This window comes from Pteronotus mesoamericanus, unplaced genomic scaffold, assembly GCF_021234165.1.
Source record: "Pteronotus mesoamericanus isolate MK-2021 breed Mesoamerican mustached bat unplaced genomic scaffold, CSHL_Meso_final contig_26, whole genome shotgun sequence".
In the NCBI taxonomy this organism is placed as follows: domain Eukaryota; kingdom Metazoa; phylum Chordata; class Mammalia; order Chiroptera; family Mormoopidae; genus Pteronotus; species Pteronotus mesoamericanus.
Genome location: NW_026555109.1, coordinates 1,127,896 through 1,147,740, shown reverse-complemented (window position 1 = coordinate 1,147,740; position 19,845 = coordinate 1,127,896). Strand labels below are relative to the sequence as shown.

The 19,845-nt window shown below is 39.3% G+C and overlaps 1 protein-coding gene across 2 annotated transcripts in view; it reads left to right on the top strand.

Annotated features, from left to right (window-relative positions):
- The window catches only part of DOCK9 (dedicator of cytokinesis 9), a 354,061-nt gene that overhangs the window by 266,124 nt on the left and 68,092 nt on the right, over window positions 1–19,845 (top strand). For both annotated transcript variants that reach the window (XM_054574328.1, XM_054574327.1), the window contains exons 34-37: window positions 10,220–10,353; window positions 12,396–12,510; window positions 15,934–16,000; window positions 17,357–17,404. In XM_054574328.1, the coding sequence (XP_054430303.1) occupies window positions 10,220–10,353; window positions 12,396–12,510; window positions 15,934–16,000; window positions 17,357–17,404 (364 nt within the window). The remainder of the gene's footprint in view (window positions 1–10,219; window positions 10,354–12,395; window positions 12,511–15,933; window positions 16,001–17,356; window positions 17,405–19,845) is intronic.

The following is a 19,845-nucleotide window of genomic DNA, read 5'->3' as shown; positions in this document are numbered from 1 at the left end:
ACCATTTACTAATTGCCATCAGCAGAATTTCTTTCCTCTTCAACCTGTGTCCACATCTTTGAAACAAATTCATAATGAGGGATAAAGAGCTAATACATGCAGTACTTGCATGGAAAACACTCATTAATATTTGACTGCCATTATAATAAGCACAATTCTTTAGCATTATTTTTGTTTTGTGATATACTCTCAGTTGCCAATTAAATGAGTCCCAGGGCCTAGGAATGTGTTGAAATATTAACTCCCTGACCAGTACTCTGTAGGATTCAAGACTGTAGAAATGACCATACTGTTGGGTTGGCCAAAAAGTCTGCATTTTTTTCTATAAAATAAAAGACACACTTCATTTCAACTAAGAACTTTGGATATTTTGAGTATGTCAGCTATCTTCCACATGGTATAATGTTGATTGGGCTCAATTAATGTCTCGATTTGATCGTTACCAGCTTCAACTGGTCTACCTGACCAGGGAGCATCGTCCAGCAAGAAATCTCCAGCACGAAACTTTGCAAACCACTTTTGATATGTTTCATCAGTTGCAGCACCTTCTCCATACACTGCACACACCGTTTTTTTTTGCATTTCAGTTACATTTTCACCTTTCTTGAAATAGTAAAGCATAGTATGCCAAAAATGTTGCATATTTTCTTCCATCTTCAATATTAAAATGGCTACACAAATTTTCACCAATTCTGATGTCTTTTTTAATACTCACTGATATGACAGCTGTCATAACACAATCTAACAAAATTGTTTTGAATGTAATTAAGCACAACTAAGCACTACTAGAGCCATCTTATGGGGAAAAACCAAGTGAACTTTTTGGCCAACCCAATAGAATGAGGTGATGTTTTGGTTCTGACTTTATTCTCCAGTTTCCCTTTCATCTTGCTAGGGTTTGGGATACATTGAGAATGTAAAGATGAACCATTCAGCATGACTCAGATGGCATGATCTTCAATATTCTGTGTTCATGGTGAAGTTATGAAAAGTACGTGAGACTGACTTAGTGTCTTCTCACTCTTTCTTGCATTTCCAGGCCTGAATCCACTTTTTATAGGAATTCACCACAACAGACATTTATGCCCAGGCTTTATCTGTGTTTCCTCCATTTTTAAAAACTTAGGTCCTTGTTTCCTTTTAGGAATGCCGTTCAGGGAAGCTCCACCTGTGAACTAGGTTTACTAGTTGTTTTCTGGTAGCCTTAGGAACTTTTGTTTTATTCAGCAAGGAGTTTTCAGATAACTTTAGTCCCAGTGCTTGTCCTTCAAGAGCAGACTTTCTCCTTACATCTCCATTTAGAACAAATCCTGCCATACATATTGAGAATGAGCCCTCAGCAGAATTTTTTTTAAATGTCTCTAGAATAGGGTGCATGAAAATTTCTAAAACTGATTTATTGGTAGGTACAGATATGCTGAGATTACATTCATTTTAAAAGTTAGACGTGATTGGGCTCAGGGTTCCTTTTATCACCTAGGCAGTATATTACATTGAGATGCCTGTATAAAGGACAGAGAGGTGAACTACACTTCTTTTTATTTTACTTACATGTTGTTTAATATTTTAAAGTTATGTTCTAGCCCAGGATATTAAATATAAACACACATAATATAAAGGAACGTAATTCTACTAAGTGTGTTGATTTTCATTTACTGCATATCCATCGGTTCACCTTAGACTGGGACCATAATTCTGGAACTGAGCCTAAAACTCTGAGAATTTAGGATCAAATTTTACTAAAGACCTCTTTCTCTTGAGCTCTGTGTTCTATGTTAAATATGAAGTCCAAGATTATTAGGAGGACTATAATTATAATTTGGTCATAATATGTATTTTTTTTCCTGAGTATAGAAAAAAGCTCATAGTTTTTTCATAGGTTTTTCACCAGCTCCTTGTGAAGGTCAATCACATAGTTTCTGTTTGGGGAATGCAGCCTGTGGCCAATGGTTTACATGTTTCATCCTTCACTTTTATTTTCAAGTTCCTCTGGCTGTTCTTTTCTTGGTTTTGATACGCTGAATCGGTTTCAGGGGTAGTGGTGGATAAGCCTGAATGTTAGGTAAGGGGAGGGATTAATTTAGAAGTGTTTTAGTCCATGGCAGCTAATCTGCATGCTGAAACCTGAAAACAGCCAACCTGTTCTGTCGTGAGGTGCCAGGTAAAGGCATCTGCAGCTTGGGTATGGGAGGCTATGCTTACAGCTTGCTGGAGCACAGTGTTAAAAAGTCTCCTCATGCCATCTGCATGACCAGCCAGGACTTTGTGCTGGAGGCAAGCGTTTAGTTTAGTACAGGATGTACAAATCTGAGAGTCATTTTTAATTATGTGATTTACATACATCTTATGTGAGCAGGAAGTAAATTTGTTACTTTGAAAAATTCCACAGTACCAGGGTGGGCGCTGATTTCTGCATTCAAATGCTATTTTTTCACAGATGTCACAAATTTTATGTCAAAGTTAGATTTCCTTCCTGCTTGTAACTGTTTATTGGAGTGCTTCCCAATCTCAGTTCACATTACTCATTATTGTCACAGTAATTTTTTTCATGGAGTTCCCAGGCTAAAAGTAACACCTGACAGCTTTGTTTATTAGGCACTTAGGACCAAGTAACTTAAGTACTTATATTCTAACACCCTAGGAGGCATTTGAAAAATATGTACTAATTTAAAGAAAACATTTGTATTTTATTTTTAATAACCAGAACTCTTACTAATGGAATATGTGTGCCTATTGGCTTTTTCAATTTGGAGTCAGGTTGCTCACAGCCCTTCTCATTTTGTTCCACATTGATTTTTGCCCAATACTTGCTTTTTACCATAGCAACCACTAAAAATACCGAGCTTCACAAAGATATGATATCATCAAAAGGAAAGTAGCACAATTTAATGTTGAAACTACAGTTTCCAACAGATGTCAAGTATCATTGTGTTTCCCCTGAAAATGTAAACTCTCCCATGACACCCCTCTGAGTTTTCTAGGGCACCTCAGCATACAGTTGGAATATTACGGGTTTTTTGCATGGTTTACCTTTTTTCTTTGATAATTATAGGTGATTTTATCTTTTAAAAAATTTTTTAAGTCTTTATTCTATCCCATTCTGAAACTGTATGTGCCCCTTTAGTCTTAGCAAAGTGGTTTCTTTTTTCTTTTTTTGATGTTTTATTTTATTTTATTTCATTTTATTTTTTTTAATTTTATTTTAATTTATTTTTTCAAATACATTTGTCTCTGCCTCCCTGCCACCACTTTCCCTTGCACCCTCCCTCCTTCCCTGCCTCAGCTCTTCCCCTTTGGTTTTGTCCATGAGTCCTTGCTATATGTTCCTTGACTTTTCCCTTCCCTTCCCTTTCCCTGCCCCCCCCCTCCTTCCTTCCCTCATGTCTCTGTTGATTTCTTTTCCTTTCAGTGTTGCTGATCTTCTTTTCCTTGCCTCTTTGTACTGTTGGTTCGGTTCCACTTATAGGTGAGATCATATGGTATTTGTCTTTCGCCCCCTGGCTTATTTCACTGAGCATAATGCTCTCCAGTTCCATCCATTGCTGTCGCGAAGTTTAGTAGTTCTTTTTTACTTTCTGCTGCGTAGTATTCCATTGTGTATATGTACCATCACTTTTTGATCCGATCATCCACTGATGGGCATTTAGGTTGCTTCCAACACTTGGCTGTTGTAAATTGTGCTGCTATGAACATTGGGTGCCTAGGTTCTTTTGTATTGGCGTTTTGGTGTTCTTAGGGTATAGTCCCAGCAGGGGAATCACTGGGTCAAAAGGCAGTTCCATTTTCAGCTTTTTGAGGAAATTCCACACTGCTTTCCACAGTGGCTGCACCAGTCTGCATTCCCACCAACAGGGGACTAGGGTACCCTTTTCTCCACAGCCTCGCCAGTACCTGTTGTTTGTTGATCTGTTTATGATGGCCATTCTGACCGGTGTGAGGTGGTACCTAATGGTGGTTTTGATCTGCATTTCTTTGATGGCTAGGGATGCCGAGCATCCCTTCAAATGCCCCTGGGCCCTCTGTATCTCCTCCTTAGAAAAGTATCTACCCAGGTCCTTTGCCCATTTTTTGATTGGATTGTTTGTCTTCTAGGAGTGGAATCGAGTGAGTTCTTTATATATCTTGGAGATCAAACCTCTATCTGATGGATCATTAGCGAATATATTTTCCCATATGGTTGGCTCCCTTTTCATTTTGCTGATGTTTTCTTTTGCCGTGCAGAAGCTTCTTATTTGGATGAGGTCCCACTTGTTTATTCTTTCCTTTATGTCCCTTGCTTTAGGAGACATATCTGTGAAAAAATTGCTGTGTGGGATATCTGAGAGTTTCCTGCCAATGTTCTCCTCTGGGACTTTGATGGTGTTGCGACTTATATTTAAGTCTTTTATCCATCTTGAGTTTATTTTTGTGTATGGTGTCAGCCAATTTCAATTTTTTGCATGTAGCCGTCCAGCTCACCCAACACCATTTGTTGAAGAAGCTATTAGTGCTCCATTTTATGCTTCTGCCCCCTTTGTCAAATATTAGATGCCCATATAGACCTGGGCTTATTTCTGGACTTTCTATTCTGTTCCACTGGTCTATGGGTCTGTTCTTGTGCCAGTACCAGATTGTTTTGAGTATAGTGGCTTTGTAGTAGAGTTTGATGTCCGGTATTCTGATCCCTCCTACTTTGTGTTTCTTTCTCAAAATTGCTGAGGCTATTCGGGGTCGTTTATGGTTCCATATAAATTTTTGAAATGTCTGTTTTATTTCTGTGAAATACATCGTTGGTATCTTAATAGGGATTGCATTGAATCTATAAATTGCTTTGGGTAGTGTGGACATTTTGATGAAATTAATTCTTCCAATCCATGAGCACGGTATATGCTTCCATTTATTTGTGTCTTCCTTCATTTCTTTTTTCAATGTTGTATAGTTTTCTGCGTACAGGTCTTTTACGTCTTTGGTTAAATTTATGCCTAGGTACTTTATTTTTCTTCTTGCTATATCGAATGGTATTTTTTTTCTGATTTTTTCTTCTTCTATTGCGTTGCTGGTGTACAAAAATGCCTTTGTTTTCTGAATGTTGACTTTGTATCCTGCTGTTTTGCCAAATTCACTTATTAGGTTGAGGAGTTTTTTGTAGAGTCTGCAGGGTTCTCTATGTACACTGTCATGTCATCTGCAAACTATGATAGCTTTACTTCCTCCTTTCCTATCTGGATGCCTTTTATCTCTTTCTCTTGTCTGACCGCTGCGGCTAGGACTTCCAATACGCTGTTGAAAAGAAGCGGTGAGAGCGTACATCCTTGTCGTGTTCCCGATCTCAGTGGGAAAGCTTTCAGTTTTTGCCCATTGAGTATGATATTGGCTGTAGGTTTTTCATTTATAGCCTTAATTACTTTGAAAATGCCCCATTTATTCCCATTTTGCTGAGCGTTTTGATCATAAATGGGTACTGTACCTTATCAAATGCTTTTTCTGCATCTATTGAGATGATCATGTGGTTTTTGTCTTTTCTTTTATTTATATGATGTATCACGTTTACTGATTTGCATATTGAACCATCCCTGCATCCCTGGGATGAATCCCACTTGATCCTGCTGGATAATCTTTTTAATGTATTGCTGGGTGCGATTTGCCAATATTTTGTTGAGGATTTTAGCATCTATGTTCATCAGCGAAATTGGCGTGTAGTTTTCTTTCTTTGTAGGGTCTTTATCTGGTTTTGGGATCAGGGTGATGCTTTCCTCTTAAAAGAGTCTGGGAGTCTTCCCTTCTCTTCGATTTTTTGGAATAGTCTGAGAAGGACAGGGGTTAGCTCTTCCTTAAATATTTTGTAAAATTCTCCTGGGAAACCATCCGGCCCTGGGCTTTTGTGTGCCGGGAGTTTCTTGATTACTGCTTCAATTTCCCCAGCTGTTATCAGTCTGTTCAAGCTTTCTGTTTCTTCCTCCTTCAGTGTTGGAAGATTATACTTTTCTAAAAATTTGTCCATTTCATCAAGATTTTCAAATTTCTTGGCATATAATTGTTGATAGTAGTTTCTGACAATCCTTAGTATTTCTGTGGTATCAGTTGTTATTTCTCCTCTTTCATTTCTGATATTATTAATTTGGGTCCTCTTCCTTTTTTTCCTGATGAGTCTGCTTAAAGGCTTGTCAACTTTATTTATCTTTTCAAAGAACCAGCTTCTGGATTGGTGGATCCTCTGAATTGTTCTTTTTGTCTCTATGCCATGAAGTTCTGCTCTAATCTTGACTATTTCCTTCCTTCTACTTGCTCTGGGATTTATTTGCTGTTGTTTCTCCAGTTCTTGAAGTTGTAGTGTTAGGTCTTTTATTTGAAATGTTTCTATCTTTTTTAGGTAAGCCTGTATTGCTATGAACTTCCTCTCAGGACTGCCTTTGCTGTGTCCCATAGGTTTTGGACTGTTGTCTGTTCATTTTCATTTGTTTCCAGAAACTTTTTGATTTCTTCTCTTATCTCCTTATTGACCCATTCATTGTTTAATAGTCTACTGTTCAGTCTCCATGAGTTTGCAAGTTTTTGAAGTTTCTCTTTGAGGTTGATTTCGAGTTTCAAGCCCTTGTGGTCTGAGAAAAAGTTTGGTATTATTTCAATTTTCCTGAATTTGCTGAGGTTTGCTTTGTGTCCTATCATGTGGTCTATCTTTGAAAAACTGCCATGAGCATTTGAAAAGAATGTGTATTTTTCTTCTTTGGGATGTAAGGTTCTATATATGTCAGTGAAGTCTCTTTGATTCCGTGTGTCATTCAGCGCCACAATAGGTTTATTAATGTTTTGTTTGGAAGATCTGTCCATTTTTGACAGTGGGGTGTTGAAATCCCCTACTATCAGTGTGTTGCTGTCTATATCTTTTTTGAAGTCATCCAACAATTTCCTTATAAACTTGGGGGCTCCTATATTGGGAGTATATGAGTTTACAATGTTTATGTCTTCTTGATAGATTTTTCCTTTAAGTATTATAAAGTGCCCCTCTGGGTCTCTCTTTATGGCCTTAGTTTTGAAATCTACTTTGTCTGATACAAGTATAGCAACCCTGGCCTTTTTCTCATGCCCATTTTCTTGGAATATTTTTTTCCATCCCTTTACTTTCAATCTGTGTAGGTCTCTTGCTTTAAAGTGGGTCTCTTGTAGGCAGCATATGTGTGGGTCATGTTTTCTTATCCATTCAGCTACCCTGTGTTTTTTGATTGGGGCATTTAGTCCATTCACATTGAGAGATATTACTGAAAGAAATGTACTCATCTTTTCTCTTTGTGCCTGTGTTCCTCTCTGTCTCATTCTTTTCCTTCATCTGCTTAAACCAGTCCCCTTAGCATATCTTGGAGTGCTGGTTTGGTAGAGATGTATTCTTTTAGTCTTCTCTTGTCTGGGAAACTCTGTATTTCCCCTTCTATTTTAAGGAGAGCCTAGCTGGGTAGAGCAGCCTTGGCTGTAGGCCCTGGCTTTTCATGGTTTGGAATATTTGTTGCCATTCCCTTCTGGCTTGTAGTGTTTCTGTTGAGAAGTCAGCTCCTAGGCGTATCGGGGCCCCCTTGTATGTCACTTTCTCCTTCTCCCTTGCTGCCCTGAGGATTCTCTTTTTGTCTTTGACATTTGCCATTTTATTGATGATGTGTCTTGGAGTGGACCTCTTTGAGTCCCTCTTGAGTGGGGTCCTCTGTGCCTCCTGGATCCATGAGACCCTTTCTCTCCTCCAATGAGGGAAATTTTCCATCATTACTTTTTCGAGGAGGTTCTCTATCCCTTGCTCCTCTTCTTCTCCTTCTGGTATCCCTATTATTACGTTTCAGGTCGTCCTGCATTTCCCTAAATGCCTCTTCATTCTTTTTGAGCCGTTTTTCCATTTCTTGTTCTTTCTGGGAGCTTTTTTCTACCTTGTCCTCCATCTCACTGATTCGATCCTTGGCTTCATCCAGCCTGCTTTGGATTCCTTCTACTGTGTTCTTCAGTTCAGAAATGGCATTCTTCATATCCTCTTGTGTCTTCTTGATAGTTTCTATGTCCTTTTCCAGGCTGATATAGTTTGCTGTAAGATCCTGATAGTTTCTCTGCAGTTTCTCATAATTGTCTTTGAGCTGGCTGAGCTCATTGAGCTTCCTTAGAACCATTGTTTTGAATTAAGTATCTGATAGTTCCCTTGCTTCTATTTCATTGAGCTCTCTCTGTGGGGAGTCCCCTTTTCCACTCATTTGGGGGGAACTTCTTTTTCTTCCCATTTTTGTGAGAGTCTGTTAAGTATTTTTGTCCTTTTCTTTCTGGGCCTGCCTCTGATGATGTCAGTTGTTGACCCTATAGGACCTTGGGTTGTTTGTTTGAGCCTTCCAGGAGTCTAATGCCTGTGTCTGACTCCTGCTTGGAGCAGCTCTGTGACCCTTTCGATCAGGGCTGGGCTATTTTTTGGGGTCTCTCTGCACTCTCACGCGGGCTCCTTGAGCGCTCTCCCAGCGGAGCACGATCCCCTGCCTGCCTGGGCAGGCATGTGCTTGCCCCAGACCAGGGGGCTTATTCGCGACCTCGCATACTTATCTGGCCTCCCTGGCCGGCGAGCTCCGCCGCACTGGTCAGTTTAGGGTCTTCTATTGTGTATTTTTTCCGCTTTTGGCTCTTTGGGTGCATTGCTTGCCCTCGCCAAATGGGGCAATGGAAATGGGAGGAAGTCAGCTCCAGGACTCTCCGGTTAATACTGTCTCTGGTGTCTCCTACAGGGACTCTGGGCAGCTATACTAATTTTGTGGGCCGATCAGCAATCGTGGGCGGGCGGGTCAATTTACACCTGCCCTTGCCATTCTGTGAACTCCCTCACAGGCAGTATCGGTGCCAATCTGTGGGAGGCCTTGCCGGCCGGCCGGTGCAAGTGTTCGCCAGCCCACGCTGGTCACACACATGCTCGCCAGCCCTCACTGGTCACTCGGCGCACGTGTGCGCGCCTGCACTGGGTGCTTTTGTGGTGTCTATGTTTGCTTTTCAGCTTTTGGCTCTTTGGGGGTGTGGCCTCTTCCCGCGCAATGGAGACTAGGGCAAGGAGAAGGAGTCGGGACTCCCCAGTTCCTCCTCCTGTTCTTTCCCCAACGCTTCCGTTTCTAGTCTCTCCTGAGGGGTCTCTGGGCAGTTCTGTGACCTCTTCGGCCAAGGCCTGTGTTTCAATCGCAGGCAGTCTGGTTCATGCGCGCCCCGCTACTGCCTCTTTGGGGTTGCGCCTTTCCAGCCCACAATGGAGACTACAGAACGGGGAGGGAGTCGGGACTCCCCGGTTCCTCCTCCCGTTCTTTCCCCAGCGCCTCCGTCTCCAGTCTCTCCTCAAGGCTCTCCCAGCCAGTCTGCACTCAGCCCCACAGCTTACATGCGTACAAGCTGTGTGCGGAGCGCACAAAAGGCAGGTTAATTAATTCCCTTATTCCTGAGCGAGATGGTAGCTGCAGAGTGGGACGCGCACCATGACCGGGGCTCCACCGGGCACCCTGTCAGTTCTCTTCACAAAGTTTTCCTCACCAATCTTTTCCCAGGCACCAGCCCACCCTGCTGCCACCTCTACCCAGAGATCAAGGAGGGTGGCTGCCACTGCAACTTTTGCATTGGCCCTTTAAATGTCTTTTTGCATCCCCAAGCCACCTGTCTCTGGCAGAGAGCGCCCCTAAGCTTTTCGGGGTTGCGTTTTGTCTGTATTTTCTTGGTTTTAGCTGCTGTAGTTTAGTGGGTCCTGTTTATGATTCAGACCCCGTTCTTCTCGGGGGACGCTAACTGGCCGTTTCAATGTCCCTCTGGTGCCAGTGCCGGTGGGCACCCAGCCCACCCTCTCGAGCCTCCACCGCACTTCTCACCCGTTGGGATGTGTGAGAGTAGAATCCACTGTCTGCGGCACCAAGGCTCCTCTCCCACTATCGCTCCACTGCTTTCCAGGTGATTACTCCACTATTTAGTTGCAATTCCAGTTTGGTCTTGGGAGGAGGTCAGCGTGACTCCCATTCACTCCTCCACCATCTTCTCTCCTCTCGCAAAGTGGTTTCTTTTAAGTGAATTGGTAGCTACGTCTGAATGTTTTTGATTAAATTTTATTTTTATCTACCCTATAGGTGATTGAATGCAATTCTTGAACCAAATTCCTAACAGAAAAAATAAGTGCCATGAAACTAATTTTTTTTTAAGTTCAATGCTTGTCTTTATTTTGTTCTCTCACCTAATCTTTGTTCATGGCTTAATTTCCATTTAGCTTCTCCGTATACGACATCAACTCCAAACATCAACAGTGTGAGAAATACTGATTCAAGAGGCTCCCTCATAAGCACAGATTCGGGAAACAGCCTTCCAGAAAGGAATAGTGAGAAAAGCAATTCCCTGGACAAGGTAATTTTTTTTTTCATATAACTTGTGTTTCTTTTAACAGATAGATTTATCCCACAGTAAACATACTTCATGTTCTATTGTTCATTGCGTGATCTTTAAAAATAAAAAATTAAAAAATTTTAAAAACACTCAGTTAACCCGGGGTAGATGATCACAGTATTAACTAAAGATGGGGCCCATTCCTTAAAACCCCTAATTCTTGTTTCCAGAATTCCAGATCAGGGCAGTGTTTACAGTTTGAGCTATTGATTCTGGCAGATTGGACAGCTAAGAAAATAAAAATGCCACTCATTTAAAATCCCTGCAGTTTCTATGCTGGAGAACAGCATTTATAACACAGCTAGCTATCCATACAAATGGGCATTGGATGGAGCTGGATCCAAAGCCAGCTCCAGAAAAGATTAATTGAACATACAGGTGACTCAGTGATAAAGCTTTATTTGAAATCATTCTGTTCACACTGCACCCCCAACCCCAGTCCAACAAATCTTCATATTTAACCTTCTGTCTTGAACTAAGGTTCAGACTATTTGAAACTTTGTGGGAATGGATGAGGCTTGGATTTAAACGGGGAACCATGACCTGGTCTCACCTTGACCACTGCTGTCCTAATTTATTTCAAGATATAGGCAAGCACGTATAGGAATAAACAGGTGAACCATTTAATGATATATTCCTAGTTCTCAGAAATATGAGAAACGTCCTTCCTCGTTACCAGATCTGTCATCTTATCACGCATTTCCATGGCTGGCATTGAAATGATTATCTTTAACTGCAGTTCTGTAGAGGTGCGTGTATCGCGGTGTGGTGTGTGTCATGACATGTTGAACTTTTCCCTTGACCCTTGACATGCTTTCGTGTGTAGAGGGAGAAGCTGCTCAGAAGGCACTCGGCTTGTGTCATACGCAGTGCTGGCGAGGAGGAGAGCTGCCAGTCAGTCAGGAAAAACCGGGTCACTGTGGATTTTTCCCTTCTAACAATTCCACCTTTGCCAGAGGAAACATTGCATGCTGCACCTTCCCTCCCGCTGCAGGAAGTGCTGAGTTCTCCTAGTGGCTCTGATGAAGTGGGTGGGCCCGGTGATGCCATCTGCACCACAGTTTTGCCACTAATGGCTCCTGTATTTCTTCCTTAAATACAAATATTCACAGATGTTACTAATTAAACTTGTTTATTATATTTATTTTTTCAATTGCCCTCTTATACCTTGAAGGAAAGATAATTTTTCCCTGATCTTCTTTGGTCAAAAAATTTGGCAAAATTCTTTGGCAAAAAAATTTCCTGATCTCAATTGGAAATACAACTTTGAGGATTTTTAAATCTCTTGTGTTTATCCTGACATGAGATTCTTGTTCTATTTTTTTAAGTGAATCCTTTGAATATGTGAACCTGCTGCGTAGTGGCAAAACTGCCCTCACCCTGCACCCTGAGGTTTCTGACGTTTGCAGTGTTGAGCTAAGCTGATGATGGAATGACCTCATCAGTTTCCGGTCTTTGGCAGTTCTGTGCTGAGGTATCCCTAGTTGTCAGTAGAGGGCACCTGCCCATTGGTTCTCCCAGCAGTGCCCCAGGATGTAACTAAATGACAGTGACTCAGCTCCAGGCTTTTGTGACTGGTACTCAGAAGCACCATAGACTTCATTTGCTGTTTCAGCCACTGACGTTTTCCCGAGAATGTGGTTGGCTCTGCTGTGTCTTCTGAATCATCATTTCTGTGTTCGATCTCAGCACACATACTTTTCTGCATGAGGTATTACTTGATATTTGAGAACTAAGCTGGTAACTAAATCAATGGTCATCCAGTTTGTGAAAGGTTTGTGCTTTCTGGCTTGTCCCTGAGGAAAGTATGCACGGGAGACAAGCCAGAGCTTCTGTGGAACAGCTTGTGTATATTTGGTGAAGGTGTGCCTACAAATTATTTACAGTTTCCAATTTGAATAATTAGACTCAATTCTAAGAATGTTTTTCTTCCAAGGGAGAAAAGTGAAACTAATTTTACCTCTTATTGAAGAAGAAAAATCCACCTCTATTTCCTTTTTTAGCACCAACAAAGTGGCACTTTGGGAAATTCTGTGGTTCGCTGTGATAAACTTGACCAGTCTGAGATTAAGAGCCTGCTGATGTGTTTCCTCTACATCTTAAAAAGCATGTCTGATGGTAGGTAAAGGTGAAAATATCTGCTTTACTTTCCTCGGTTCAATATTTGGTTTATTTCTTTAAAATTGCAATTGGTTGAAAAGCTATAAGGACTTAAAGGGACTTTTCTTCATTGTTTTAAAAACATGTTAATTTTCTAAATGAAGTAGAAATAAATGTTTTAACTTGGAAAAGTATTTTTTATTAATTATTATAATCTAGAAAATGAGTTCTAAAATGTGAATGGGCCTATTTTATAAATTTATATTAAACTCAGACCTACCATCTTAACTAAAGGACACAGCCACAGGTAAATAAAGTAGCTTTTGATTTTGTTTTAAGTTTCATTTGTCTAAACAAACTTACTGGTAACTTGCATAACTTTATTAGTCTGTCTCTTGAATTAGAAAATACAGTGTTGGAGAACTTCAGTATCTCTTCCATTTAGAGTGTGTGACATCCCTGGCTTAACTGAAAGCAAAGTGTATTATCTTTATTTTCTAATGGAAATAGCAATATCATAGTAGATTATTTCTGATTAAGGGTTTGACAACCACATTTTGTAATGGAAATAACCCCAACCATTAGTGCTTTATTGGTACCACATAAAGCTTGTAAATATCCATGACAGGACACTTTGAACTCTGGTTTTGTGATATAACCAATCATGTGACATTGTGCTATGGTACAATGTCACATTTCTTATTTTGGTCAAAAATCTTGTCTTATTTTCCATGTGACAAATCAGAAAGTGTACGGTGAGCTTCATTAAGGTCAATTGAGTGAAAATGAACTCACTCTCACTTTTGAAAACAAAATGTCATTTTTTGAGCACACTTGTGCTGCCTGTTTCTGAAGGCAGTAGGGTGTGGTCATTGAACACCCCATGGAGGGTACTTCTTGCCTGCAAGTAGTGTTTCTTTTATATTGAGCTTCCATTTTAGCAGTAAAACAGCCCAACCTTATGACTCAGAAGTTAGGAACAGCATACCTGTCCTTAAAGTGCTTTAGGACCAGGTTATTTTATTCCTTTGTTACTTTAAAATATCTGTTTACAGAAAAGAACCAACAAACAGGATTTCTTCGAATGATGATGACCAAATGCAAAAGCACTGGACACTTTTTCTGATATTTGGTTTATAAAGTTGAAATTCTTTCCATTAAGTCAAAAGTTCTAAACTTTACATTATAGTAGGGACTTATAGCCAGCATTATGATCCTGTTTCCTTTGTTGAAAGTGTTTTTAATATTTTAAGTTTCAAATAATAAATATGATCTATAACTAGAACACAACTCCTTTTAAAGACAAATAATGAAATTTTACATCCAGGTGAAAGTCATCCTTTAAAGTCAGCCTTTCAGAAAGTCATGCACATATTTTAAGACTGCAATAACCTATCTAAGAGTTTTATAATTTTTAAAAAGTTATCTGAACTTATTAATTTCTTCCCTTAATAATTAGAACTTTTTGTGTGTTATGTTTAAGAACTCTTTACCTATCCCCAGGATCATGAAGATATTTTCCTGTATTTTCTTTAAAGGTTATAATATTTAAATTTTCACATTTAAACCTTAATACTTACCTAGAATGGATTTTTGTGCATGGAATGCAGTGGAAAAGTTGGCTTCAGACTAGTGGACCAGACAGATGCCAGACTTGATTGTGTAACTCTGTGGCTACTTTTTTCTTTATCCCACATTTAATGAGCACTTTCTACACACTGGGCCTTACTCTCTGTGCCTTCCTGTGCCTCCTCCCCTCTTCATAGAGGGTCACTCTGTCTTTCCCCTCTTCTCAGCCAATAGCCTGAACTCAGAGCAAGGAAAGGCCATCTTGGTGCCTCTCAGCTGGCTGCTGGCTGACTGGATCTGTCTGGCATGTGCTTGGGGGACCCCAGATGTCTGCAAGTTGAGCCAGAGAGACCCACCAGCATTCATTTGGTTCCCTGGGTTCTCAGCACACCTGGATGACTGGCTTCAAGTAACCAGAGTTTGTACCCATGGAATATAAACTCAGAATCCCTGGAAAATGAAAGTTTCTTGACCCACCCTTGTGAGTGGGCTAATAAGCCAAATGTGGCTTTTAAAATCAAGTGTACTTCATTTAAATCCCCATTCCACCATGATTTTTTTAGGCTGTTAACTTGGAGAATTACTTAGCTTCTCTGAGCCTTCATTAGCTTCTCTGTAGACTGAAATTCTCTGCCTCTGATTTTGGTGAAAATTCAATGACAAGCTATATGTGACATCATGAGACCACTTAGCACAGTGCCCACACATAACAGATTCTTGATATATATCCCTTGGCTTCCCCTGTATGTCACCATTTTTGACAGTATAGAGTAAAAGTTCATGGCTGTGCATCTTCACAAGCCATCAGCATCGCTGCAGCCACCTTCTCACTCAGTCTCAGACTCCCAAAATCAATGGCTTTTTCTCTGATAGAAATTGCTTCACCTGTTTTGTTTCTCAACCTCAATATTAAATAATATATGAATGCAAAAATGTTTATCAAATGATAACAGAGTGATGCAATGTGCTAAATGGATAAGGGTCATACACAGAACATGGTTCCTATAAGTAAATTTGCAGTATTTGCCTTAACTACAAGTATGCCAAGTCCTCTTGATGAAGAGGAAGAAGTGTGAGTTTTTCATCATGTAGGGAAACAGGCACTCCCATACACCACTTGTTTGGAAGGTTATTTGGCAATATCTGTGACAATTTTAAATGGACATAGCATTTGACACAGCTATTTCACTTCTGAGAATTTATCCTATAGATGTAGATGGACAGGTGTGCAAAGGCCCATGTAAAAGGATATTCATCAAAGCATAATTCATAATAGCAAAAGATTAGAGGGAAAACAAGTAAATGTCTATCAATAAGGGACTGACTAAATTATAGTGCATCCATGGAGTGGAATATTAAGCAACTTGAGAAAAATCAAGATAGAGCTAAGCTGTATTGTTGAATTAAAACTTAAAGTGCAAAACAGTGTGTGTAGTATGCATACTTTCATTTCAGAGTGTGTGTGTGTACGTGCATGTGTGTCAGGAAAGGAGTACTTATGTACCTGCAAGACTTTTCAACGGATTTCCCACTAGTGAGGGATTCTGTAGTAGGTGAAGAGAGAGCCTGACTTTAAATTGTATGGTCACTTTTATTCTTTGAAGTTTCTGGTCCACTTAAGAGCACATTATGTATAAGCTAAGTATGTATTATATAGCACTAGATGATGTATGAAGAAATTAAAATTCAGGTGTTCAAATGTAGCATCTTCAAATTGAATAAGACCATTATATATATTATCCAGTATAGATTGGTCACTGTGGTTAGCTATAAAAGGGGGCAGGGTTTGGAGGACTACACTCTACAATCTCTCATCTTATAATGTATGGAAGACACATCATGATTATGACCAGATAAATTTTTACTTTCTAGATGCTTTGTTTACATATTGGAACAAGGCTTCAACATCTGAACTTATGGATTTTTTTACAATATCTGAGTGAGTAGTTTTGTTTTGCTAATTGCCTCTTGATTTTTCCTGGCTAGTCAAGAGATATGAAGAATACTATGTAGTTGAATCAAGAATGTAGTATATTCACATCCATACCTACTCTTAAGTTGTTTCTACTGGACCAGCCCTGCTCTCAGGTGCTTATGACTTAGTGGTCAGTGACCAGCATTAAATTATTAGATATGTGGTTGTTATGAGAGGTAACTACTTATGTATACAAGCCATTTTAATAAAATAACAGAATATGTATTAGCTGAATGGGGTGGATGCTGCATTTCTAAGTTGAATGTAACTTAAGTAGATGCAGAAACTGAGACAGAAAAATTGCTATAATAAGTAAAATTTTACATGTTACCAATATTATTTTATCTTTTTAGTTTCAATTTCTTATTTCCTTTAAGCTCATTGCTTTTAGAATCCACAATCCATTATCCAAAACTGCTGGGGCCAGATGATTTTCCAAATTCAGAATTTTTTGGGTTTTTGAAAAATTTATATATAAAGTAAACTCCATGACCCCAGCAGGTTCTCAGGCAACACCCCGTGGTCAAACACATTATTGTTTCTGCAGTAAAAAAATTATTTCTGTAGTACTATGATTGTTCACAATCATTGGGTAAATCATAACTATAAGTAGCTTTATATCTGTTAGTGGGGTCATGATTTGCTGTCAAATATATTTGCACAAACTAAGGTGGAAACCTGTGGTGTTCTGAGCTTTGTGCATTTGGCTCATAGTCTCATGACTGTTCTCTCTGCTGAGTTAAAGGTGGTAGTTATCACATGGGGAGGCAAGATTCAGCATCAGAACTTACTGGACATTATTTTAACTGCCTCTTATTAAATATATGTTGTTTTTTAAAAAAATCAATGTTATGGATACTCTAAAACAAACAAACAAAAACTACATACTTATATCTGTAAGGGACCAGTCTTTTTACTTAAACCAAAAGAAAGAGCTCCTTAAATATGTTTGAATTGAAAACAAATAAGCAACTCAGAATAGTGCAGCAGTGCATACAATTTCCATTGCGGTTTCCAAGGCAAACTGCCTAGAGTCAATGTCTAAACCCTGAGTGGATGGACAATCCTATGAGTCCTAGGCCTTTCGTCTGTGTGGCTCTAACCTCCCACCACAGTACTGACAGCAGCATAATATGGGCCCTCCTTTGCAGGTTAGTAATTTTCTCTTGGTTTGGAGAGGCCTTCCAGACAATTTCTGAAAACCAGAAGGGGCCAGTAAGAATTTATTGAATGTGTTATTGTTCATGGGTTTAAATAAAACAATACATTGAAAATAATTTTATCTTCTGTTTCCCTAATAACCTCTCATCCTGTCTGCAGAGTCTGCTTGCACCAGTTCCAGTACATGGGGAAGCGATATATAGCCAGGTACTGTGGGGATTTTGGTTTAAAGTGTTATGTCATTTTCTGTATTACTTGGATCTAAATGTGGGGGAATTGTCATCTGTGGTGATTGGCCGTTGGAATTCTTATAAACAGCCATGAAGACAGTTGACAAGTCTTTTAAGTTGCTGCCGTAAAATCTGTTAGCATCCTTTGCCTACAGTCCTTCTGTCTTGTTTTGTCTGATGCATATCTCTTGGAAAGATCTTCCTTTGTGGCCTGTTGCTACACTTCTACCCTTGCTTCCAAATTCTCCTTCATGTTCTGTGCCTTCTGTCTTCTCTTTCTCTTCTCCCAGTTCCTCTTGATGTGTCTTCTGGCTCTTTTCTCCTTTCCCAATTATTTCTCTTTCCCTGTTTTACTTTGAAAGTTCATTTTTCACCATTTCACCTCCCAAGTACAGAGACACTAATTTCTCATCTAACTATTTTTCTTCTTCCTTAATGAAAGAATGTTTTCAGTCCATCCCAAATTTGTTTGGACTTTCACAAAACCTCTAAAATTTAGCCTTTTCTCCTCCACTTTCAAGTAAGCTATCCATGCCCTTTGTTTTTTATCTGACCAGAACTCTTTGTGAAGTATCATAAATCCACACTGCCCTGTCCCACAGCATACCCTTGGTCCTGCTTTGAGTTTGAGGAGAGCTAGAAACTCATTGCTGTCGGGCACCTAAGCAGCTACTTCTTTAGAGGTATTTCCCAGAGCATACCATGTCCTTACCAAGTTCTTCCTCCTGCCTCATAGCCATTCAGTTTGTGTGTATTTGTTTTTTCCATGTTGTGTATGCTGTGATAATGTATTTATGGGGTCCTGGTCTAAATATCATATTTTTCTAATGCTGTTGTTTTTGATAGTGTAATTATAAGTAAACATTGGTTTTAAGAAAAACTTTGAAATTTAGTTGTAATTGAGATTTTTTCTCTTATCTATAATTTTGTTTTACAGCAATGAAATAAGAAAGAGATGTTTAATAGACCTTCTGTTTGAATGTGAAGATTTTGCTTTTTATGTTAATATTGTTAGGCTATTTGAGAAATTTTCAGAATTATATTTATGTTAAATAAAGGTATATGTTTTCTTTTAAAAAGAGCAAATTGAGAGAGAATATTTTATGCTTTCCTCCTATTAGTATTTTCTATTTTTAATTGAAATGTGATGGCACTTAAAGTTCTCTAATCTTAATTCTTTTATTGTTTTCATAACAGTAATTTTTACATTTGAGATTTTGAGTATCAAATACAAGTATACACAAGGTATCCTTATAGGATAAATCCCTTTTGACTTTGTCCTGTGAAGGTGGGCTGACCGTGTGGGTGTAACGGAAGCACACTGAACTGGGCAAGATTTGCACCCTCCTTGCAGTAATGGTCACCTCTGTCACAAGATGGCATTCGGAAATTTGCAAAATAGAATAAAATACCACAGAGCTGAACATGGTATATGTGGGAAGCTATAGTTTTCTGCCCCAACAAAATATTTTAAAATTGGGTTTTGTGAAACTTAACTCATTTTTTAATGGCTATATGCTTAATTTTTAAAATGAAAATCTCCCATCTTTATAAGCACCTTGTATATATTTGCATATAAATTTATGCCTCCTTTGACCATTTTAAAAATAGATGAGCATAGGAAAGTGGGAGAGGCAATATTTCTTTGTTATGTGCACTGTGGAAAGTCATGCCATGCTCTACAGAAAATTGCCATGGTCTCTTCTACATGTGTAAAAGATTCTGAATGATAATTTAAACATCGTCACTGTTTGCCATTCATGGTGGTCCATTTTTATGAATACTGCGCCTTCTCATTGTGTCACTTTGAAATCACTCAGCAGCATGTTGCCATGATATTCCATGCATGCCCTGTTCTACTCCACACAATAACACAATGAGGAGATGGTTGGCTAAGGGATGGGGACAGGTGTCGTTCCAGCATTGGCCTCATCTTTCTTCTGCTCTGGTGATGGTACATGATAGGAAGTTAGCTGTTTGATTGCTAACCCAGATCACTTTTCTATTTTCTTTACTTGACTGCTGACAAGTTTAACAAAGTGTATGGCTCTTCTGCTTCCTGTCTGGGTAAGAATAAAGAAGTCAAAACCACCTCATGTAATCCTTCCCATTGCATGTTTGTTCTCTGTTTCTTCCAATGCATTATTTTAATTAAGTGTTTTTTTGCTCTTTAATAACATATATAATTCAAAAAGATTTTTGGTGTTTTGGCAGTTGTCAGAACGGTAACTTTAGCACTACTTTGAAGTGATGCTCAACTTTTTCTTTTTTAAGTTACATCTCTGAAGTACTTCCTAAACCTGAAAAGTTATCTGCTTTGGCTTTGTCTTTGCCCCTGTGCTGCCACTGGTGATTTGCTGTGAACGCTGTGAGAGCTGCTACCTGTATGTCTCTGGCTCCCAGACAGGCTCCTATGCT